Raw genomic sequence first — 23,889 nt, forward strand, 5'->3', positions numbered from 1 at the left:
CCCGCGCCGCGCACACCTTCAGCCTGCACAGAGAAACAGAGATGGACGGGGGTCTGCGGGGAAAAACGTGCTCAGGCGGCTTCAACAGGCACTGGCTGAGGGCAACTTCATCTCCTCACTGAAAGAGCAGGAAGGTCTTGTGCAATATACAGTATTTGCCTCCCCGTTTAATTAAATCGGTGCTTCCAGCTCCTCAAAACGGACCGAGAGTTTTCACAAAAATAATTTCTGTAACAGAGGTTAAACTAAACAGCTTGGCCGTGGTGAGCACAGCGGTTGCAGGCGGCACCCGGCTGCGCCGGGATGTTCACCGGCACAGCTCCGGCAGCAAGGCTGGCAGTGCCTGTGGGGCTCGGGGGCTCGGGGGTGCCCCCTGCCCCCTCCAGCCCCCAAAGCTCCTCTCCTCACCCGCCGTGTGGCCACTGCCGAGCCGGTTGGCGGCAGAGCCCCGCACACAACCAGCCCCAGCGCTACCGGTGCTGCCAGAGCCGCGGTTTGAGCGCGGAGTGTCTACACACCGCGAGCTGGTGCACAGAGTGGCATTGACATTTCCCTGCCCCTGGACCTGCTCTGCTCTCAGCATCACCACCGGGCTGGCTGCACCGCAAGAACAAGGTTGGCAGCAGCAGCGTTTTGGTGCAATTTATTGCAGCAAAGCAAGGTTCTTGTGTGCCCCGAACAGTGGGGGTGTGACGGGCAGCTGTGCCCTGTGGGAACCCGCAGCACTTCCCAGGCGCCGGCGTTTTCTTTTCTCTGACACTTTGGCACACATCTCATCTCTAGCAGCTCACCCAAGAAGTTCTAAAAGTCCCTGTCAAGGCGGGAGCACAAAATCTGTGACATCGGGAGAAAAGGCATCTTCTTGCAAAACCTTTATCTGCTCAAAAGGTCCCCCCCCTTCAACCAGAAAGTTAAAGACATCAGGGAGAGTGGCTTGGAGTTAGCACGCCATGCAACACTGGGTTCATTTACAAAAAGAATTAGAACAATCCCCCTGCACTGAGAGATCATCTTCTGGCAGGAGACCAAACTTGCAAGGAAGTTTTCCAAAGAAGCCAAATGATTAACACCAAACTGTAAGTGTAAAATTTAATTAAAAAGAACAGACTACATGCTGCAACAGCAAAAGGGGGACAGAAACATGCAGTAAGAAAGAGATACATGAAGTGCAATAAGAACAGCAGGTCTGTGAAGAATGGTCAAGCTATTTACACAACCACCACCTCTTGTGCTCACGCAACAGCAACATTTCAGCTAAAAACAGTGAGTTACCTCCTACAAGCAAAGCCTGTCCAGATTTGCAGATTTCTATTCACCTTTACGGATACCTGCTACTGGGTAAAGAACCACAGACCAGCCCTCCCTCCCCTTCCCTCTCTGCTCCTCCCTTCACCCTTGCTTTTAAAACACTGTATTTAGGCTCTGCTTCACAGCTCCCTGCCCTACAAAACCCCTCTGCTTCTCTTTTCTTGCTACTTACATATGGGGCTGCAGTTTGCTGCCAGAAGCCAGAGAGGATATTCGCAGCGCGAGGATGAAGGACAGTGCGGCCGCACGGAGCCCCATGGCAGCAGCCCCTCTGCCCGGCGCTGCGGGGGGGTCCCCACACCCCCGGCTCCCGCAGCTCCACCTGCGCGTCCCTGCTCCCCAGGACACCCCCGGCCACCTCCTGTCCCCACCAGACCGGTGTCTCTGGCAAAGGACGATGCTATCGGAGCACACAGCGATTCCTCTGCCAGGAGAGCGGATTTTTCACTCCTGGATGCTTCCTCCCATGTGGGTTCAGTTCAGCAAAGTTTCTTCAGTCCATGGGAAATGATTACAGTGCGGATTGTCGCTGGGTCTTTCCCAAAACCAAACCCGGCTTCTTACGCTCATTTGCTTGTGGTGAACTGTACTGAAGCGACTTTTCCGTCTGGCATTTACTTCTTGACAAAGCCCAAAGAGCCGGTGGCTCACAAGACCTGGGTTCTGTCCAGCAATGAAGCCCCATGTGGCTTTAGCTGATCTGGAGTCGCGATCCACTTCACCAGGCAATGCAAAAATCAGCGCTCAGGACAGGAAAGGCAAAAGGAGAGGTCGCCCCAGAAAGGTGCAACCCCGAGGGCTCGCCCCAAACCAGGCAGAGGGATCCTGCAGCCCCTGGGCAGAGCTGCAGCCGCCCTCCTGCTGCAGCCCCCAGCCTCCCTCTGCCGCCGGGACTCAGTAACCCCTGCACACGCACCCCAGCGGCCTCCCTGCGCTCCAGGGGAGCAACAAAACCTTCCTCCTGCCTCTCCCAGCTCTAGCTCCTTTTCCTCACATGCTCTCTTGGTTCTTTTCTTGCTGACACTCAGAAATCCCTCCCACCAGCTGTGTCCAACCCCGAGGAGAGGAGGGGGAAACCCTGCAGAATGGTAGCAGAAACGATTCGGGTTTGTTTCTCCAAAGGCAGCTCTTCTGCACTACCTCAGGCCAACTCCATACGAGCCACCCAAAACCTCTTTCCCAGCAGCTCTAAAAATATCCCAGAGAGATTTAATCTTTCCTGTGCGCTCTAACAGATAACAAGACCAATCACTTCCCAAGGAAATTCCGCTGTGCACGTCAAGCGCACAGGGACACATCCAACCTGCACTTGGCTGCTCGAGCGCTGTCAATAACCCGTCCCCGGGCTGGCGGGGGAATCCGCTGAGCAAAGAGAGAGCTGGGGAACAAGATTAAATTGCCATCTGCCTTTTCCCACCAAACTCCCTACTACGGGGGCAAGCAGCACAAAAGGAGGTGTTGATGAGGGTTCTGCTGACACTGGGTGACGGTCCTGCCCCAAGAACCTGCCGGCAAACGCTCCCCCCAAGGGCGAGGAGGAGCTGGAGCAGCTGCTGGGCACAGCCCGCTGCCCCAGGAGACCCCAACGTGGCAAATACCGATTCCTGTGGCAGGAATACGATAAGGCTTGGGTGGTTTCAGGGCCCACACCATGCACATATTTTGCCTCTGAAAGACAACCATTACATCAAGACTAAAGTCACCAGCGAGCCATGCCCAAAACTTGGTAGCTCTTGGAAGAAACTGCGGCAGCTGCTTTTTACACCTTAACAGCAGTCACATAAATCACCGAGGTCAGAGAAAAGAGCAGGTAAGAAGGGCTAATGACTCCACTCAGAAGTAAAGTATCTGCCAAGCCTAACAGATGGGAAGACAACATCTTTAAATCTCCCTAGAGAAGAAAGGCAACTACATAAAGATGTTTTATGATGATGGAGAGAGCTGCAGGACACAATACATTCAGGAGTGTGGCTCCCTCTCCAGGACACAGCTCAGCATCCTGGGACAGGGATAAATCCTGGCCCAGCTACAGCTCCCAAATGGGGTGTCAGGCGCCAGCCCTGACACCAGGCGGGCAGGACACAACTTACTGAGGGTGCAGGCTGGTGTGGCTCGGGCACGGGGACACCGGCACCTCCCGGCAGCGGGCACAGGGACACCAGCACCATCACCTCCCGGCAGATGGCACAGGGACACCGGCACCATCACCTCCCAGCAGATGGCACAGGGACACCAGCACCATCACCTCCCGGCAGATGGCACAGGGACACCGGCACCATCACCTCCCGGCAGATGGCACAGGGACACCAGCACCATCACCTCCCGGCAGATGGCACAGGGACACCGGCACCAGCTCCTCCTGGCAGCGGGCACAGGGACACCGGCACCAGCACCTCCCGGCAGCGGGCACAGGGACACCGGCACCAGCACCTCCCGGCAGATGGCACAGGGACACCGACAGCGGCACCTCCTGGCAGCGGGCACAGGGACACCAGCACCATCACCTCCCAGCAGCGGGCACAGGGACACCGGCACCTCCCGGCAGCGGGCACAGGGACACCGGCACCAGCACCTCCCGGCAGCGGGCACAGGGACACCGACACCGGCACCTCCTGGCTGTGGGCAACCCAGGGGCTGCCTGCAGAGAGAAGAGGAGCTCTGATGGAAAAAACTGCGCTTCAAGCACGGCATGATAACTCACCGAGCACAAAGCCAGCTCTGCAATTCTGCTGCAAGTCACTTTAAAGAAAGCCATGAGGCTCCTTGCTTTGACAGGCTCCTGTGAGCAAGGGATGCAGAGAGCACGGCAGAGAATCCATGAAGCACATGTGAGAGATGGATATCTGAAATCCAATACTGTCTGTGAAGTCAATTTAGTATGTTTTCAATTTGGTACCATTTCCAGAAGATGTCATCCTCTGGCTCTGGGTAAAACAGCCCTGGAAAGCAGTCAAAGATATAATATGGTTCCATAAATAGTGATGATAATATCTGCAACAATGCCAGAGCCCGCAGAAATAGAAATATTAACTTGCTATTCATTCCCTAGCATTATCTAATCTTTGCTATCAAGTACGCTGAGCACGGCAGGGGCTCTAGGGCTCAAACCCGCAATTGTGCCCCTTGTTCTGCCTCACTCCATCACCCTCCTGTGCTTCCTCTGCCCCATCACACCTGGAAACTCTGACCAGACGGTATTTAAGGAATTGGTACATCTGACCAAGACCTGCCCCGAAGTGGCTCCGACCGGGCTCTGCAGAGCCGCAGCTCGCAGCGCTCCGCGGCTGCACCAGACTCCGTGCGCAGCCGGAGCAGAGCGGCGCGCCGGCTCTGGCTTCGCCGCCGCCCGGGCACACCCGGCGGAGCGGCCGCACCCGCCCGCCCGGGACCCGAGCGGGGCCGGTCCCGCCGCCCCCGGGAGCCGCGGAGCGGGCGGCGCTGCCGCGAACCGCCGGCTCGGGTCCCCGGTGCCACGCGCGGGCCGCGCCGGGCTCCGCTCGGCCACCGCCCGCCCACGCGCGCCCAGCGCCGCCGGAGCTGCGGAGCCGCCTCCCGGGGCGGGGCGAGCGGGCTCTGCCGCCGGGGTCACCGGCCGCCCCGCCCCGGAAGGCGCCGAGCGCCCGGTCCCCGCCGCGATGCTGCAGCTCCGGGATGCGGAGGAGGGCGGCCCGGCCGGCAGCCCCGGCAGCCCCGCGGCGGCGGCGATGCTGGTGCCGGGGGAGGCCGAGCCGCCCGTCCCGCCCGCCGCCGCGCCCCCCGAGCCGCCCCGGCAGCAGCTGCGGCCGCTGAGCGTGCGCACCGCCACCCGCGCCGGCCGCCTCCGCCAGTACTTCGTGTTCCGGGTACGGCCGGGCCGGGGGCCGGGGGGGAGCCCCCGCACACCCCCGTAACCCTGTCCCTTTCCCCCGCAGCCCGGCACCATCGAGCAGGCGGTGAGCGAGATCCGCGCCGTGGTGCTGCCCGCCGAGGACGGGGGCGTGCAGAGCGTCTGGCTGCTCACCGAGTAAGTACCGGCGGGCGGGGGCGAGGGTGCTGCTCCCGGCGCGGACAGACAGACAGACCCGGGGCAGGGCCGGGTCCGCAGCTCCCGCGGGCGGTTCAAAACGGCGCGTTCCGCAGCGCGTTTTTGTGTTGAAGTCTTGTAAATACAAACGCTTGCAAAACGGGCATCGGCACCCTGAAGTGGGCTGGGGCGGCTGTGCCGCATCGCTCTTTATAATCCAGCCCACTGAAGGGTTTAGGCGAAAGATTGCAAATTAACTCATTATAGAGTGCAGTGCAATACAGAATCCACTCAGGCAGTAAAACCACTAACGTAGCTTTAAATAAACTACTCCATCAAAAGCCGTGCCTGTGCGCGAAGTTACAGACAGCCGTATAATTCACCGCCGAACAAAGGGGCAGCTGACAGAATTTGCAATGGATCTGGACTGGGGGACAGGAGCAAAATGAGCTGGGTATGGCCACTCCTTCGGAACAAGGCTTGTCCAGATGTGAACACCCCTGGGAGAGCAGAGGGCAGGACGGTTTCGGTCCTTTCACCGTGGCAGAAGTTGAACCGACAGCGAGAAAGGTCCACGGAGGTGGAAATGCCCCAGCCCAGTGCCTGGTCTCGCTGTTTACACTGTGAGGGTGGCTCTGGTCGCGTCAGCTTTGTATCAGTGTTCTGTTGATACAACAGTTTTAAATTTTAGTGAGGAAAGAGATCAATAACACTAAAAATAAGCTGTAGCAGGTTCCAAAGGTGCCAGTTTAAAAGCTGAGGTCGTCACCCTTAGAGTGAAAATATGATGTACTCTGAGGTTGCCCTAAGGAGGAAACAGTGTGATGGTTCAACAACGCAGTGTGGCAAAACACTCAGGGAAAGGGAGCGGCTTTTATTCATGACATTTGAAGAAATCAACAAGTTTTTGAATGTACAGACTGTTCTTACAGAGGAAAACACTGCCAGACCACACAGTTAAAGAGAACTGTTTATCTCCCCTGAACATGCACGAACGCAGTTAATAATTTAGGAGATGTGGCAACACGCTAACAACATGGTATTAAACACTTACTGTTGTCAGAGACATGTCTGCCCCACTAAGTATCCTTTATTCTCATATAACAGGAGACAGCACAAGAGCTCAAGATCTTCAGACTTATTCTGATTTTCTTAATATTATCCTGTGTTGAGATATTCAAATTCTTATCAGACTTGGTGATTCAAAGGCCGAAATGGCAAACACAACATTACTGAGACTTCAGTTTGTTCTCCTCAGTGACTCTTGTATCAGTCAAGTGATTGTTTCTAGGCAGCAATCACAACTGCTAAAGCTCCCTGCTGTTCCTTACCAGAATCGATCACTGGAACAACGAGAAGGAGCGTCTGGTCCTCATCACGGACCGGTCCCTCCTCATCTGCAAGTACAACTTCCTGAGCCTGCAGTGCCAGCACGTCACCCGCATCGCCCTCGCTGCCGTCGACACCATCTCGGTCGGCGAGTTTGAGTTCCCACCAAAATCTCTGAACAAGTAAGTTGACAGCTTGTAAGAACGTACCTGTGTGTATTTCAGGGGCTGAATTCTTCTATTACTGTTCTACAGGAAAAAATTACTATTAAACTTACATTTGAGCGTCCAGTTTTAAGCAGGTCTTTCTCAGACAGTACATTTCTAATTAAACTTGCCTCGAAGACTCGAATTCTGCTGTCTTCTATATCAGGCGAGAAGGTTTTGGAATTCGAATTCAGTGGGACAAGCAAAGTCGCGCCTCCTTCATCAACAGATGGAACCCGTGGTCCACAAACATCCCGTATGTCACCTTCACCGAGCACCCCATGGCGGATGCCGACGAGAAGATCGCATCCCTCTGCCAGGTACGGACGTCACCTCTCCTGTTCTAGGGGGCTTGTTGATCTCACAGGCTGGACACGGCTTAGGATATTTTGAAAAGACAGAGCAGTTAAATCAAATAGAAGCAGTTAAAGCAAAGAGGCGGAACTTAGAGCTGTAAGCTGCATTTCCCCATTCTCCAAATTCCGGCTCTCAGGGCGGCACAACTGTCACAGACACCCATAAACGGTTTCTACAAGGAGGAAGCTGAAACTTGCAAAAAGTGCAGAGTCCTGTAAAACCCAAAAGAAAGTGGATCTTGGTGCTATTCCTGCTCTTGCTTACCCGACAGGCTGGTGGCTGGCTTTTCCTCTAGGACTGCCAGCTAATTAAACAGTTTAATTGCCAACTGTAAACCTTCACGTAGGTAGTTCCCAGTTTTTCTTGCAGTAGGTGCTTTCCTCTGAAAGTTTCCTTAAAAATAGTTAACTATGGCAATTTAAGTTCAGCACATCAGTGATAAGGGCAGAAGTGCAGCCAGAAACGAAGTCTTTACACATCTAGCCCATCTTTAAGCTACACATAAATAGTGTCCTGGTATGAAATTAACTGTCTCGTTAAGGTTAAATGTCAGAATGTAAAGTTTATCATGGCATGCAAGATCCATAACAGCTACAGCTTTAGTGTTAATCCTCTACAACTCAACATCAGCAGCTGTTTTGCTTAGCAATTTTTAAAACAATGGGAAAACATCAAGGTGATTCTTTTCTTTCAGCTGGAAAGCTTTAAAACTCAGCTAATCCAGGCAGTGAAGAAAGCCCACAAGGAGTGTGCGGTGCCAGGGAGGGCCAGCGGCGTGCTGGTGCTGGAGCGGCCCCTGCTCATCGAGACCTACCTGGGACTGATGTCCTTCATCAACAACGAGGCCAAGCTCGGCTACTCCATGACAAGAGGCAAAATTGGATTTTAAATTCATTGCGTCTAATCTTTTCAAGGGAGAGGGGTTTGATAGGGCCCTCCTGGGGAGGGGATGCTGTGCGGCAGAGCGGGCTGTGATCAAAGGGAAGGAGGCGGGAGCGAAGGGGGTGGCTGCAGAACCACCGGTTCCGGGTGTTCTGGGAATGCACAGCCCCCGGTCAGCCGAGCACACAGCAGGTAGTGTCATTCCTGTAATTTGTACCTAATTTACAGTTCCTACACAGGGCTAGTGAGCAGCGGTATTTTCCATTTCTAACTACATGTTCTTCCCCGTTAATTAAAGTGCAATTGGTATCTGCTACAAACACGCCGCACGGATATTCACGATGCAGTGGGATGTCCATGCCATATTACAGCTGGTGTTGAATCATGTAGTGTGCTTGGGACTGATCTGTATTGATTAAAGAGGTGTTAGTGTTCACAATTACTGTAATCTTAGCATTCTCATTAATGCCTGTTATGAATTTTGAAAGCTGTGTCAGTCATTCTTTAGCAAAACGGCAGCAGCAGATGAAGCCGTGCTGTTACGGCGGCTCAGAGCAGCGCAGTGAACTAATGCTTTGTGAACTCAAGTATATGGCTGAATATGCATTTATTAGCTTTTTGTAAAAATACCTGCCTCTAAGAACTAACTTCCTAGTTTCTTACGTACGTTTTCTTGCTGCAGCCATTGAATTAAGATTCTTTTGAGAGAATAGTGCCGAAGTCCTGACAAACACATTTGCCTTCAAAGCTATTATTTATAAAACTGAAAAGTATTTCTATTTTGACTAGATTTTTATTCTTAGCCATTTTTCTTAAATCTACTCTAGTTTGGGACAGCAGCAGTGCAGGACTTTTTAATGGCACCAGGTAAAGCTTTAAACACTGTACAATCCTGATTTATACCTTCTTGCACTAATGTCCCATAATGAAATTCAGAAGCAGCACAAGAGAGACAACTGACAGTGCTCACGAGGTTACTCTAACAAGCTTTTTCATTGTGTCCAACCTTCTGTCCATGCCGTCTTATCAGAGCGTTTATCTGCGCAGACGCAATGCTGAATAACTGCTGTGCTGCAGTGGTGTTCTTCTGAACCTAAAGTACATCTGTGTTTATGGAACTTAAATAAAGCTGAAGTCACGCTGGAATGCAACAAGTTGCATGTCCTTCTTAATGCATTCCTAAAACATCTATTTCATTTTTGTTAATCTTGCAGTAAAGTTAAATTTCAACTCAAATTGGTCTTCGTTCTTTATTTTATGGAGACTGAGGCTGTGAAATTCAGTAGCAAAAGAAAAGCCATCCAATAATTCCTAAACCAAGAGCTCCCTTCCCTTGAATCCAGTGGTGGCTGCCCAGGTAACAGAAGGGCCAGACAGTAGACTGCTCTTTCTTGCCAAACCATCCACTCCCATTTGGCACTGGATAGTTGGGTCAGAAGCTCCCATTTCAGCTGCCTGTAATATATCGTTCTAAAGTATCCATTATGATCCTTCTTGTAAAGATTCAGTGTAATAAATCTATGGTAGACCAGGCACAATTACTGTCACCTGCTAACATCTTAGTCTGGAAATGCAAAATTATTATTACAGATGACTTAATTTGCTTTCTGAACAAAGAACTTGTTTTGCTTTAACAGTAATTGATTTGCTAGAAAGTGCCTTACTGATGTATCTACCTCTGCTACAATATTTAATTCTAATACACCAGAAAAATATGTTGTCTTACAAGACCAGACACTGTTGTGTGCAAATAACTGTTTCCTTGTGCTGGGATAAACAGCTACACGATCACATCACTGATAATACAGAAACAGCCTTTAGAAATGAGATGTGCCCATTTATAGTTAGAGTCATACCAAGTATGTAACTATCAAAATATTTATTGGAAATTATAAAATTTAAATAATAGCTATACAGTATGTACACACAGCTACAATTTTAGAAAATAAGGTTTCATAGTTGACAAACTGCAGGAGAATGTTCAACTACATCAATACGAAAGTTTTCCTGAAATCCAGACTTCATTCTCTACGCTTTAGTTGCTGCATCATGTCATTCATATGCAATCAGTACTTTACACATTGGAGTTTGGGTGCGCTCCGTCAAATAAATAATTTATAAATACAAAAACTTCAGATTGGGCAACAGGGTTTGACCCCTTTCCTCTTTCTTCCTCAAACTTCTGGTTGTTATTTTACCTCTTCTCTTTCTAAGTAGCACATGCAGAAGTTGTCCTTGCTCAGAAGCGCCATGGAGTCTCCACTCGCATGCCAGGAGAGGGACACGATCTGGAAGTCACCTGCCGACACAGAGCAGTTTGTCAGCGAGCAGCTGGCAGTCTGGCCTCTTGGCTGGGAAAAGGGAGCTGGACTAAGTCACACACATTGCAACAAATCCCCTCCCCACCTTGGCAGCCTCAACAGGGCATCTGATTTTGTTCCTGCTGCAGCAGAGCCTCTGTTCTCCACAGCCATGCAGACGAGCTGCGCTACTGACTCTTTGTCCAAACCTGCAGCTCCTTTGTACTCCATAGACCACTGGAGATTTTGTAGACTCGTCATTTTAAATGCAGATAGGTATCACAAGATTGTTCACTGGTGCAGAGCTGCACACCCCGATGATGCTGCCACTCGTGTGCAATGAAAGAGTCCAATCTCTGTGATTTCCTTTCTGTTCAATGTGCAGAAAGGCATTGATGTGATCTAGCTAACAGCCTTGTTTCATTTACTGCCAACCCCCAAATCTCTCATCACGTGTGCTGACCTAAGAGTTCGGTTCACGTGTGGTTTTGTGTCTTACCTTCCAAGGGAACCTGCACGGCCACGCAGCCCGCTGGGGACCACAGGTAGACTTTGCTGTTCCCTGTGCACACAGCGAGTCGGGGCTGTCGGGGGTCCCACTGGAAGGACTGGACGGCGCACAGCTGCTCTAAAACCACAAACAGCTTCAGCTTCTGAATGTCCCAGATCCAGACAGCGTTAGGAATGTTATCTGTCAGAAAAGGAGGAGGGGGATAACATGTGAGCTCACATACATATGAAGGCATACAAAAAGCATACTATTTTCATTAAATACAGAGCTAGGACTGAGGAAATGCACCAATAAGCAGTTTTGGCAGCAGCTCACAATACTTCACGTACATAGAAGACACGGGCTGAGCTCCCCCTGTAGCAACACGTTTGCATAACAAAGAGCCGATTTTAAATGGGGACAGGAGTCTTCCCATAGTGCTAAATAACTGACCAGTTGTCCTTGTTTCTTTTCTGAAAACACACCACACAATGAACAGGTTTGCCCTCTAATACAGGGCAGTAGGAACTCACCATTTTTGGTTGCCAGGAAACAGTTATCTGGACTGAATGCCAACATCCCAATTCCCATTTTGGGATTTGCCCTGTCGGCAACTGGTTTGATATACTGTAAAGAGACTGGCACCTGGGAAACATCATCTGCAATGTGAAATAAAAGCAATAAAATAAAAGCAAGCCTGAATGAACAAAATATTTAAATTCTAACTGTTAAAATCCCCTCATCTCTGAAGTGATAGGGCCATATTTTACTCTTCTTTAAGAGGTTCGAATCAAAAACTTCAATTGTTTTAAGATATTGCATCTTCATATAAACAGCTTACTATTCTTGCCCCTCTCTAGGAAGGGAAAGGCTGAAAATCCAGGCAAGTCTGAGATTAAACTACTTTAAAAAAAAAAAAAAAATCAAGTTTTCCACTAAGACTTGACATGGCAAACTCAAGTGTCTCATTTGAGTAAACTTTGGCTTACATTTACTTTGTGTGCTGAAGAGAGAACTAGCCAGTGCTCTTGTTGGAGGGAAAGAGAGTCTCTCAGTTTCAACAGACGGGGATTTCTCCACTTCTTTATACACAATCTGCAAAGAACCAAGTGAGAGTTCTACAGAGGGAGAATTGGAACATGGGCTATTACCAAACCATCCACATCCCACCAACCCATTCTCAAGTGTACAGGGTGTTTCAAAAAGAGGGACCCAATTTCAAAGCCCAGTGATACAGTCTGTCCAGACACTAGACTCGTGCACGCAGCACCACTACACTGCGTGTTCTTTTTACCCTGGCAGATGAGAACAGTTTGCGATTTTTGGAACAAGAGCTACAGCTCTCTGCCTGCTGCCAACTACCCAGAATCTGCTGGGCCTTGCATGTATGTGTATGCAAGGATCAAAATAAATGATGGCAGATGTTTACAGGAAACGCTCGTTAGGTGAGATGGATGGGCTTGTACATACAAGATGTAAATCTGATCACAATCCAGTTCCAACGCTGTTTAAAATCACGAATTGTATAAAGCTGAGACAAATCTCTCCTGTTAAGTTCCGCAGTTTGCCATCATCTGCATACCCAAACCTGGAATGCCATCACCACCTACAGCAGAAACACGCTGGCATATGATGGAAGTCATCTGAGATCTGCTAGTGCTAAAGCTAAGAGGATCATACATGCGTATTCCATCAAACTTGAAAAGACTTCTCTATTTCTCTTCCATCCCCAAATTTTCACGGCATTTCCCAAGCCCTATTTACACATTATGAGGAGGAAAAGCAAAGTCTCCAGAACGCAATGGAATTACTAGCGTCTTTCAGATACAAATAGCAGCAAAGCACTATTTTGGATCCATACTTACAGTTTTGGTGTTCGCAATGGTTGCTGGATGCTCAAACTCTGTGATCTTCTTCCAAGTCACATGGTTCAAGATACGCACCTCATTCAAGACAGCATTGCAAGACAAAACTGTTATGACAAAGCTCTACAAGTGGTTTAGATAAAAGACAGAAAATAAACCTATTTCTTACCTTTTCATCGTAGCTGCCAATTGCCAAAAACTGACTGCTGGGACTCCAGGCGATTGATTTGACGCCTAGCGACCATTCATACGCCTGATACGTGGACAGCAGTCTGCCATCAAGGGAGTACAGCAATATTTTATACTGAAACGTAAATACAGGCTTTCATTATCTCAACAGTGGCTAACACTAGTTACTTTAGTTACTGCTTTATACATGGTGGCTACAAACCAGCTTGAACTCTCCAGGAAAATAATCTGCTTTGTCCTCATACCTCCAGACATGTATCCCACACTGCCAGAACGCAGCCATTTGGAGCCCATTCAATCCCAAACAGATCTTGTGTTTCAGTGTCAAAATGCTGCACTCAAAAGAGAAAAAACAAACCCATTTGAAATATTATACTAATGAACTACTGCTACACAAGTGTGCCTGCAGCCAAGGAAGAAGCCAGATGATGGATAGAAAATGCATTGGCAAGTCTAAAACCAGATTAGTAAAGCAACAAGGGAAGGTAAGGACATGTCTTACCCTCAGGAGCTGCCAGTCGCTGCACACAAAGATGCTGATGAAGTCCTTGCAGTCACGTCTTTCTGCTACTGCCATATAGCGGCCGTCCTTGGTGAAAGCAATCCCTGCCAATGAGACAACGTTCATTAAAAGAGAGAAAACAGGACAGGATAGGTGACAATTCTTCAGTGACAAGCAGCTACTCCCAATTTGAAGAAGAGAGAAGGAAAAATATCTTCACAGAAGATCACATTAATCAAGTCAATACAGAGTGTTCCTAATTTGCTTGTGTTGGCAGTTCTTAAACTTTGAATGCACCATTTCTAAGGCTGCAGCTTCCAGCTATTGCAGAACTTCAGCATGCTTTCTGCCATAGGAAAAACCACCATTCGTCTGTTACATTTGTGACACTTACCCTGCTGACAGGCTTTGGGGTACTTGATGTAAGATACAGATTTTGTACACAAGGACCACACAGTTATCCGCAGCTGTCACAAAGAGACAAGGAAGAATTTGTTTAGTTTTGCAGGTGAAAAAAAGATAAGTAAATAGAAACCCATAAACCTAATTCAGCAACACAAAACAGATCAATATACCTTCTGTGCTTAAACTTTGCAGTTATTCTGCATAGCTCAATCGAGAAGCCCTAAGAAGTAACTGCGAGGAATTGTCTCCCATTCCCTTCAGTTAGCAAGGCTACTTTTTCCAAATCAGCATTACAGGCACACTGGATACTCTAGACATGCAGAACATCAACAAGGATAAAAGCTCTCCATTAAATTCAAGTTACTGATATTAGCAGGAACCCAGCTACATGGCTGGCAATGTATCAGACATTTTTCAGCTGGAAAAAACAACCGTTTCATCACAGAATCTGGATGAGAAATGAGAAGTTACAGCAGCTTAAAGACCTTGTATCTCTTGGGACAGGGCTACTAAGTATGAAAATGTAGCTGTATTTTCAACTTTTAGACACAGTCAGCTTAGACAGCTTATTTGCACTACGTTCTTCCCTCCTCAGCGACACACAAGAAAGCAACGCTATGTAATTACTGAAAGAATTAGAAAAGCACGATAATACTGTATGCAAAGCAAGGCATGAAACATCCCGTTTGGGGTATTTCTGGAGGCTGGTGCACCCACAAAGCCCCAGGAGAGCAGAGGAGGCCGTCAGCTGCCAGACCAGCTCTGCACAGCCCCTCAAGGTCACAGCCGGCATTCTGGGAGCTCCGCGTTGCCATCTGCAGATTATTCAATTAAAAACAAATACTTACTCTCCCTTAGCAACAGCAGCCACACCAGACATATGTGCATTAATCAGTATGTCATGTGAACCTTTGCATTTATAGCTGGAGTGAGGAATGCAGTGTCATTTTTTTCTTGTGTTTTCCTGCATTTTATTGCACCAAGGTAAGAGATTCTGGAAGAGACGCAGGTAAAACTCTTTTTGCAATAAAGCACCACGGTCATAAAGCTGCCTTTCCCAGAACTACTGAACAACATAATTAATCCTCGTCCATTATATAAGTAGAACTTCAGCATTGTCTACCCTCTCAGCATCCTTCTGCATGGGATGCAGGCCACCAGCATCACCTGCAGTCCTGGACGTTTCTACTACGCTTTTTTGCATGTTTGTCCTCAACATGCGTTTTTCCTCTCTGAAGTAACTGATACTACTCCATGGTGCCAAAGGACTCCCAGCTAGCATCATCTACACCTGTTCTACCAGGTAACGCTACAGATTGTGTGATGCGGCAGAACTTGGAGGGGTTTTTTCATTGCTGACATTATCATTTTTTGCCAGAAAGCACAATTCAAGTAATTGACACTGTTCAAACCAAGCTTCAGAATCCTAAGAAATGCTGCCTCCCCCCAGAGATACATGGAGTCCCAATGCAGAGCAGCATTAGCTGTTCTCCCCACTGCTTTTTAGATACAGAAGAAAATGTTGAGATTTGAAGAGACAACACACAAAATATTATTTAATTTTTAAAAATTTGTTATAGGAAAGAGTACAACCAGATCAGATTGCTGTCCCTTTCTATCCAAAGTTTTAAAAAGGTATTGGACCACTGTTTAATGCAGTGTTTATTATTCTCTTCCTTTATTTTACAGGTGTGCAATTACAACTAGACATCTATAGTACCACCTTTACGTTTAGCAGGTCGCAAAGGAATCCACTAGATGAACATTAATCATGTTTTATCACCGCAACTGCTCACTTCCGGACATACAAAAATACAGCATAGTTAGACTGCTCTTCATGCAAGATTTACTTTAAAAATACCAACACAATGCCTACTCGCATTCTTCTATAGCAACTGCAATAGTGATATGTTCCTTGCTCCTATTAATTGCAGTGTTAAACGCGCTGGCTGCTGGTCCTGCCTGGACCAAAACACGCAGCGCACACAACGCGCATTCTCCAGCTACTTAATACAAGCTTAGCAGCTGCAAGCTTTGAATGCTGAGGTCTGGATCATGATTTTTCCTGACAGAGGCATCCAAGTTGAGGTTTACGCTGCTGCTCAGCCCCACAATCAGCTCCCCTGGCCCGCTGTGTCCCCAGCGCGAGGCAGAACCGCGCTGCTCACACTCCGTCGCAAAAGGAAAATCTCTGAGGTGAGAAACAGCCCACGGCATGCAGAGCTCCTGCTGCCACCTCTGCCTTGCCCGACACCCCACGCAGGAAAGGCAAGGACACCTTGAACAGCCTTTCTGCACCCATCGCTGCCTCACCCTTAGGACTGTCCTCTGCTGTTCAGTCAGAACCGTCTCTACAAGGGTCAAGTTTTGTAGCTCCCCAAAGAAGACCCTAATAATGGTTTCCCTGCTCATTCTTGTCATGTTGCGCTTCACTGCTGAGCTGACACCAGAAGTTTCAGTAGCATTAAACACTGGTATTGTTGGAGGAGCGCCCATATACATGTCCCCAACACGTCACTGCCAGCAGGTACAGCATAAATTGCAATAATGCTCAGAGGATTTAAAGGGAAAGCCAAACACTTCAAAAATTACAATAAATTGCATTGCTGCTCTTTGCTTTTCTCAGAGACTTTGTGGGGAATAGATAGTGGTTAGTTAAGTCTGCAGCAAGCACTTCTTCACCGATCATTTTGGTACTTTCTCTTTAGTGTAAATGACTCGATTAAGCAGAGTTGTCAAACTCAAATCCTAATGACAATGGTGTCTGAGAAGTTTTCAGCTGTTGTTTTGCAGTGGAAAAACAAACCAAAAGCAGAAGCATTTTTAAAATAGCCTAAAAACAGCTGAGAAATAAAAAGTATTTAGATGGTAACGTGATAAACAGTCTCCAGTGCTGGGTTCAGGACCATGTCCCGATGTTGACAGCTATAGGCAGGTGTAAGACTGGTGATTTTCAATAGATAAAAACACACTTTTAAACAACCTGGCATCTCAAATGACTGTCAACTTTTGTCCCAGACTTGACTGGGTCACAAGGCCCCTTACATAGCAGTGTCTGTCAGCACCGGATTTCAGAAGATTATTCAGAGCACATTCCTCGACAGAAAGCATTTTTCAAGCAACGGAGCCATTTACAGTTACCAAGGATTAGCTCCAATATACACAGAAACACACACACTTTTCCCTCCTGCTGTAGCCTGAAAGAAGTTCCTTAATGCTTCAGAACCTAATGCGGAACTAGAGACATACAACATCTGTGGCTTTTAAAAGAAACACCCAAGAACAACACTGCTGATCTTCAAACTATCACAAAACCTGAGTCCTGAGGAAGCAGGCGCTCCATTTGCTTTCTCCATGTCTTTTATGTGCAGCTCTTGTTCAAGCTCCAGGTGAATTTGGGTGGAACGAGGGCACTATAAGAGGAGAGGTACCTGTTTCACCACCTTCCAGGGGACAAACTCAACATGTGGAATCTTCCAGACAGCAGCTCTCTGTGTTCCACTGCATGGGCACGCAGACCTGCCTCGGAGGGGCTGGCAGCAGGAGAGGAAGCACCTGCTACAAAATGAGTGACAAGCGAAAGCTACAGGACAAACAGCTGCTTTCCAGTGCACTGCATGAATCAGTATGATTTACATGGTGTTCCAGCTTCTTCAGATCCAGACAGACTTTGTGTAGCAGGCTTTCAAAAAGTGTTTTTCCAACTAATTTAGATTTGCTCTTAGTTAAATGAGGAAAACATTACCTCCGTTTTTTCCCCCAAAAGAACCTGCTTTTCCTAATAGAACTGTACTCTAGCTTGATATAAACAACAAGGTGATGAAAAATCAAGTTGCAACTATTCTGACCACTTCTCATGTGGAGCTGTAAGGCATAAGCAGACACCTAAAGAAAAAGAAGCCTTCCAAGTTTGGAAGTACCTTTGAATACATTCAGCTGCCCAGTAAAACTAGTCTCATTTTGCAGTTTGCCAGTCTGGAGAGCAGCACCGACAGTCCCCAACAGAGGGAAATTCTCCAGTCCAGCGCTGCAAGAGTTTACAAACAAGCCCACATCTTTTCTACATCTCAGCAGGACTTCCATGCTCCACAGACAGTATGACCCCTGCATACATAACTCTTCAGCTAATGTACAGCACAAAGATGCTTTCAAAATTCTGGGGCAAGTAATGGGGTACTATGCACACTTTTGCAATTAAGCACGGTAAATTCCTCTGCATCTGCCAGTTAGACTGCAAGTTAGCCGATTAATAATTTTTCTGAGGCACTGGTAAGTATGGATTACTACAAATGAATTAGCACAACCATATCCTTTAAAAAAATATCTAGGAATAAGAAAGTTATTTGTGAGCTTACCAAGGAGCTCACATGTTGACCTGAAGAATTACAAGTATGAGTAATTAGCTGGCACTGTTTGAAAGCGTCAGGCTACCAAAGCCAAGCTGCACTGGTTGACAGGGAACCCCTAAGCCCTCCAAGCAATCACTGAATTTGATAACGTACATAACACAGCAATATTAAGTATCCTGACAGTTTCTGTCTCAAGCACTACTCGCGTCTGTCCCACCAGACTGCGGATTTAGCAGAGAGCGTAAACACAACTCAGACACCGGCACAACCCAGGCAGCTGTCTGACAAAAGCTAATTTAGCAACCTGTTTACAGCTGGAATGAAAACTTATCCCAACACAGATGCCAACTTGGCAAAGGCTTAATGAAATCCTCTAAGGTCAAACCGAGTTCTGTTGGGAGGCAATAAATACTTGCTCGTCCACCCCCACACACACGTGCCATGAGATACTCACTAGTAGCATGTGTACCAGCCTCCCGTTGGGGTTGGATCACCACACTCTGCCTGACCAGCTTTTGACCTGCATGGCTTTTCTGACTTCAGGTTGAAATTCTGGACTTTCTTAAAATTTTAATCACCACCAGGCTGACTCATTCCTCGGAAAACTAAGGCCTAAATTCATTACTCCTTGTGACCCACTATCTAAAGGGGTAAGGGAATAGAAAAAGATTGCTTTATAGCCAGAAAATCTCTACCCCAGTCAGCACTAAAAATCCTTGCCAGAGAATTCCACCACGTGTGCATCAGGAACTGCACTGTAGCGTGTGCAAGTTTCTCCCCAGGTTCCCTTGAGAGCACCAGCATTTGCGCCAACTCCAGTCCACACACACAGATGATAGTGTCCCCAGTCTGTATTCCATTGACATTGGAATTTGCACAAAAAGAAGGAAAAATCTCGCCGGTAAGATCTCAATTCAGTGCTAGCGAGGGTTATGATAGAATAATTTGTCATCTAAAATCCATCTAGTTTTGAGAAGAGGAAACACAGCAAAGAGAAAAATGTCTTGCATGTAGTTCTTGGCTATTTCTGACCGTTCATCATTGTACTGAATAACATGAATTGTCGGCTCTAATGAAGGTGGAGGGTCTTCCATGTCCCTTCCAACAAGCCCAGTGTCCAGCAGCCACAAACTGATTTGGATTCTACCTTAGCGTGGATTCCAGTAAATGGTTCTTAATCAATAAGCACTTACAGGTGTTTTAGTTTTAATTTTGCAAGATGTTCTATCAACAGCAGTCTGAGTCCCATGTGTAACATCAAACAATTATGAAAGTATTTCCAGGATCTGGATCTAAATCTCACCTCACACCTCACCTAAGACCATACTTTTTTTTTTTTTTCTAGAAATCCTGAGTCTACCCCAAGCTACAAACAGCACATTCAGTTTCTAAAATTGCTTCAATGAATGCCAGTTATCCCTACACTTTTCTCAAACACATAATTTTACCTTCAAAGCTAAGTGTCCATTTTCTATCTTATCATGAGAAGCAAGAGGATAAAAAGTTAAGAGAACAACTAACACCTGAACCAGAATTAATCTAGATATGAATACAGGAGACCTATACCAGTGTTCTTTACCACCACTACAGCTTTAAGAGCTGTAGGTTATTTTAAGAGGCAAAGGGCAGACTAACATCTGATACGGTCGAGAGTAACCGTGACTTCACACTTACATGGAACTCGGTTGTATTGAGAATGTGACGACCATCCGGACTCCAGCATGAAGCCACCAACCCCGCCGAGCCCTCGTCTATCTTGCAGTGCCAGTCCGGCTGCTCCAGCGACCAGACCTGGGGCGGGGAGGAAACCGAACGGGCAGCTCAGCAAAACCTCTGCTGGCAACAACACCCCACAGCTCCGGCATTGCAGCCCAGAGAGGTCGGGAAGCTCCGAAAGCCCCTGGCCATGAAGGACTGGCGCTGGGTCCCGCTGCAGAAGTAAGCCCCACACCTGTGTGCTAATACAAATTGTAAAGTAAGGTGGGTTTTTTCTGTGCAAATATTCTGAACGTCCAACACTTAAAAAAAAAAAAAAAAAAGGGGGTTAGTTCATTTAGCAAGTTTGCATGTATTTATTTCCTACTGAACTAGAAAAATGGCAAGATAAACTCCAGTTTTGATTTTTTTGTGCTATTATTCTAAATTTGTTTGGGGTTTGTCTGGAGTTTTGCTTGTTTGTGTTTTTTTGGTTTCGTTTGTTTTTTTTTTCCCAACTAAGATGTTTGTCATTGTTTTAAAAATAATGGCATGCTGGGCTACCCTCCAACCCATCAACAACATCAGCAGCTATTTTAGCAAAAGCACTGAACTAGCGCTTGCTGTTAAGAAGCTCTTGCTCATGCCACACACGAATCCCCAGTAGGAAATTATACTCCGCCCTGCTTTTGTCCTCACCTGGACAATCCCGCGCTTGTACATGGCACACAATATGAAGAGGGAGTCCGAGGACCACTCGATGTACTGGATCTGATCGAGGCAGGTGTACAGCTGGAGCACCTGCAGGGTGCTGGCGTCCCGCACCACCAGACGGAACTGCACGCACGAAGCCTGAGCAGGAGCAGAACCAAAGCCCTCAGTGAATTTTGGGCTTGTCCTGGGCAGGAGTTGGACTTGATGATCCTTGTGGATCCCTCCCAGCTCAGGACATTCTATGATTCTATGAAAGCTGAGCTGGCACCAACACCAGTTCAGGGCTGTGGCTGCACCAGGACCAACCGCTGTCCTGCCACCTCCGCCACAATTAGCGGCTTTAATTTCAGAAAGGCTTAACGTGTGCTCTGCTCTACAGTAAAAACAGTTAAACCAGGAGGGAAGGGGGGTTATCTTAATAACAAGGATCCTCATTCATTCTAGCACTGCTGGTTTACTAACTCTGCTTTTAAAAAGATTATTCTTTGCCTCATAACTATTATTTTATTTAATTAAGCTTAGTCACATCTTTACTACATTGCTGACTACGAGCCTTTTAGCAAGCAGGTCGTCCGGCACACCCCGTTAAGTGTTTGCAGGACCCACAGCGCTATCGCTGCTCCCTCGGCCTCCCGCTCCGGAGCGCGGCGGGCCCGGTTCAGGGCGGCCCTGCCCGGTTCGGAGCCCGGTTCGGGGCGGCCCTGCCCGGTTCGGAGCCCGGTTCGGGGCGGCCCTGCCCGGTTCGGAGCCCGGTTCGGGGCGGCCCTGCCCGGTTCGGAGCCCGGTTCGGGGAGGGCCCTGCCCGGGGCCCTGTCTGGAGGCTCCCGGCGCTGCACACACGCACCGGGCCGGCCCCACCGGTCCCCGCGGCGGGAGCGGCTGTTGCCGGCCGCTCGCCCGGGCCCAGCGGCCTCCTCAGGCCGCGGCGGGCGGGCGCGGCTCCGCTTCCCTCCGGCAGCCCCCGCGGGCGGCGGCCTCCACTCACCAGGCACTTGCCGTCGGGGGAGAACCTGCCGAGAAGGCCAGAGAGCTTGAATAGCTCCGAGAAGTCCATGGCGGAGCGAGCGGGGGCAGCGGCCCCGCCGCGATTCAAACCCGCCCGCCCCGCCCGCCGCCGCCCCGGCCTCGCCCCGCGCCGGAAGCAGGCGGAAGGGGCGGGGCCTCGTTGGCGCAGTAGCCAATCGGAGCGGCGGGCGCCGCCCCGCGGCACGCCGGGAGCTGTAGTCCTGGGCGGCGCCGTGCGGTGGCGGGAAGCGGGCGGGAACCCGCCAGGCGAAGTAATTATGGTGCAAATGAGCCGTTTAATGAGACAGTCTGCCCCGCCGCGGCCAGCCGCAGTCAGCCAAGGCCCCCCGGTCACAGCGCTGCCCCTAACGCGGCGCGTTTCCGCGGGCAGCATCCCGCGCCCGGGTGCTCCGGCTAATTACTCCTGGTTAATTACTGACAGCAACGGGGCAACAGGCGGAGGTTCCCCAGCCAGGACAGAGGGACTGCAAGTTGCGAGAGAAATAAGCCAGTAAGCAGGATGCTAATTGGATTAGACAAAACAAATAAACAAACAAAGTTTTGGGGGTGGAAGAGCCGAGCATGGAAGGATCGCCAGCGCAGGGGGAGTCCTGGAGAAGCCCTCCCAGGCACATATTCCCTTGGGAAACAGCCCCAGTGCAGCCGGCTGCCGGGACCGAGGACCATGGCGGTGACATCTGTGTCCTAAAGGTGGTCTGAGCCCTCGGGCAACGAGCACAAAAGCTGAGGGGGGGTCTGTGTCCCCTCCCTGCTGATCACAGCAAACGCTCGAGCCTTGGTTTCATTACACACTGGGTGTTTAGGCTCCCAGAACTGGTTACAGCCCCCAAAACTGGTTGCAGCCGCCCCGATGCGTTTTGGGGCTGGGACATTATGTCTGTGTTCTGCTCCTGCCCGTAGCGGAGGGACAAGACGTGACAGCTGCTCACGGTCACCGTGTGCCCCAGGAAGTGAAGGGTGGGTGCCTGTGGTGTCTGTCCCGCTCTGAATGGAGGCGGGTGACAATGATTTAACAGTAACAAACACCCCAAGTCACCAAAAGCAGGGGAAAGGGCAAGTGACAGCGAAACAGCAGCTTTTGAAACCACGTGTCAGTGAGAAGGTGCATCCGTGAGTCCACACAGTGCATTAGAATCTCGTGGCTGATGGTTTTTAACCAGAACTATTCCGCCTTCATCCCTTGCCCCTCCACGTGTGCCTTGGCAAGCTGTTCTCCCAGACTGGGCTGTCCTGGTCCTCTGACACCCTGAGAAAGATGCGCTGGTTATTTTGACCGACACAAGCACAAAATCGGCTCAGCCATCAGTTTGGCAAGGGGAAGACCCTCCTTCAGACCCGAGGTCCACGCTGAGTCTCCTTCCCTCTCCATCACGATTAAAGCCCAGCACGGCACCGCTGGGTGCTGCCACTGCCGGAGCCCCAAGAGCCAGCTTGCCCCCGAGTCACTTTGGCACTGGTGACCAGCTTAATTCCCCGGCACGCTTGGCTGAGCATTCTCCACCCCCTTGCAACTGCCTCCTACTCCAGGAAGGAGCGCACGAGCCTTTGCCTCACTTTCCACATAGCTTTCAACAGCTCCAATGTCATTGCCTAGGCGACCAGGACGCTACTTGATTGTAGGGCAGTAAATAACACAGATCCTCAATCCCAGGCCACTCCTGCCCGCGGGAGACCTCCAGGGGAACTCGGAACACTTGGGGAGCCAGTGCAGGTAGGAGGAAAAAAAAAACTACAAAAGGAAACCCCTTGCTATTTGTGCGCGTGAGTTACTCAGCCCGACCCTCTCTTGAGGGCTCGATAATGCAGCTCGAAGATGATTTGCGGCCGCTTTGCTTTGTAGGCTAGTTACACCATTCTAAAGCATCTTGGAAAGTTTGCTCCCAAGTGCCTTAGATCTGGAGCTAAAGTGCTTGCGGAGGAAAAAACAGCCAAACTTTGGATTGGAAAAGCCGAGGTGGGGCTGGGTACCGCGGGATGCTGAGGCTGAAGGAGGAGGAGTTGGCTGTTTTAGCCTCCTGCCCCATCATGAGCTGCCCGTCGACAACTCTATATGTCAGAGAGGATTTCTGTCAAACTTGCCTGCTCCTTGCAAAGAAAATTGTTAATAAGCTGCTGGACCCTCCACAGGCTCTGTCTCTGTACTTCTGGCTTTTTTTTTCCCGTGTGCAGTTTCCCTGCAATGCCCTGACCAGCAACAGAGGGAAGCAGCAATCCAGCGATCGGCAGAGCTGGGGAAGCACAGGGAGAGCAGCTCTCTGGAGAGAAAATG

The 23,889-nt window shown here is 49.3% G+C and overlaps 2 protein-coding genes across 2 annotated transcripts; one reads left to right on the top strand and one right to left on the bottom strand.

The window, feature by feature from the left end:
* Positions 1–4,942: 4,942 nt before the first annotated feature.
* On the top strand, positions 4,943–8,181 carry TPRG1L (tumor protein p63 regulated 1 like). Its single transcript, XM_065649818.1, has 5 exons — positions 4,943–5,150; positions 5,220–5,311; positions 6,646–6,822; positions 7,013–7,166; positions 7,898–8,181. The coding sequence occupies exons 1-5, from the start codon at positions 4,944–4,946 to the stop codon at positions 8,090–8,092; spliced, it is 825 nt and encodes a 274-aa protein (XP_065505890.1). The 5' UTR covers position 4,943; the 3' UTR covers positions 8,093–8,181.
* Positions 8,182–10,060: 1,879 nt separating this feature from the next.
* Positions 10,061–21,648, bottom strand: WRAP73 (WD repeat containing, antisense to TP73). The gene is made up of 12 exons (XM_065649784.1): positions 21,580–21,648; positions 20,580–20,732; positions 19,860–19,976; positions 13,826–13,898; positions 13,432–13,535; positions 13,175–13,261; positions 12,910–13,044; positions 12,741–12,818; positions 11,865–11,970; positions 11,409–11,534; positions 10,885–11,076; positions 10,061–10,384 (listed from the first exon to the last, which is right to left on the bottom strand). Exons 1-12 carry the CDS (start codon positions 21,646–21,648, stop codon positions 10,275–10,277), a joined length of 1,350 nt encoding a protein of 449 aa, XP_065505856.1. The 3' UTR covers positions 10,061–10,274.
* Positions 21,649–23,889: the final 2,241 nt, after the last annotated feature.

Source organism: Caloenas nicobarica, chromosome 22 (assembly GCF_036013445.1).
Source record: "Caloenas nicobarica isolate bCalNic1 chromosome 22, bCalNic1.hap1, whole genome shotgun sequence".
Classification (NCBI taxonomy): Eukaryota; Metazoa; Chordata; class Aves; order Columbiformes; family Columbidae; genus Caloenas; species Caloenas nicobarica.

What these genes read in the sequence shown, in the direction of transcription:
- WRAP73 (XM_065649784.1), bottom strand. Translation starts at nt 21,648, where the DNA reads ATGGACTTCTCGGAGCTATTCAAGCTCTCTGGCCTTCTCGGCAGGTTC. An exon ending in TGTGGGATACATGTCTGGAG is followed by an intron (nt 13,045 to 13,174) that starts GTATGAGGACAA and finishes TTTACGTTTCAG; the next exon opens with TATAAAATATTGCTGTACTC. An exon ending in TTTCCTGGCAACCAAAAATG is followed by an intron (nt 11,077 to 11,408) that starts GTGAGTTCCTAC and finishes CTTTTCTGACAG; the next exon opens with ATAACATTCCTAACGCTGTC.
- TPRG1L (XM_065649818.1), top strand. Translation starts at nt 4,944, where the DNA reads ATGCTGCAGCTCCGGGATGCGGAGGAGGGCGGCCCGGCCGGCAGCCCC. An exon ending in CCACCAAAATCTCTGAACAA is followed by an intron (nt 6,823 to 7,012) that starts GTAAGTTGACAG and finishes CTTCTATATCAG; the next exon opens with GCGAGAAGGTTTTGGAATTC. An exon ending in AGATCGCATCCCTCTGCCAG is followed by an intron (nt 7,167 to 7,897) that starts GTACGGACGTCA and finishes CTTTTCTTTCAG; the next exon opens with CTGGAAAGCTTTAAAACTCA.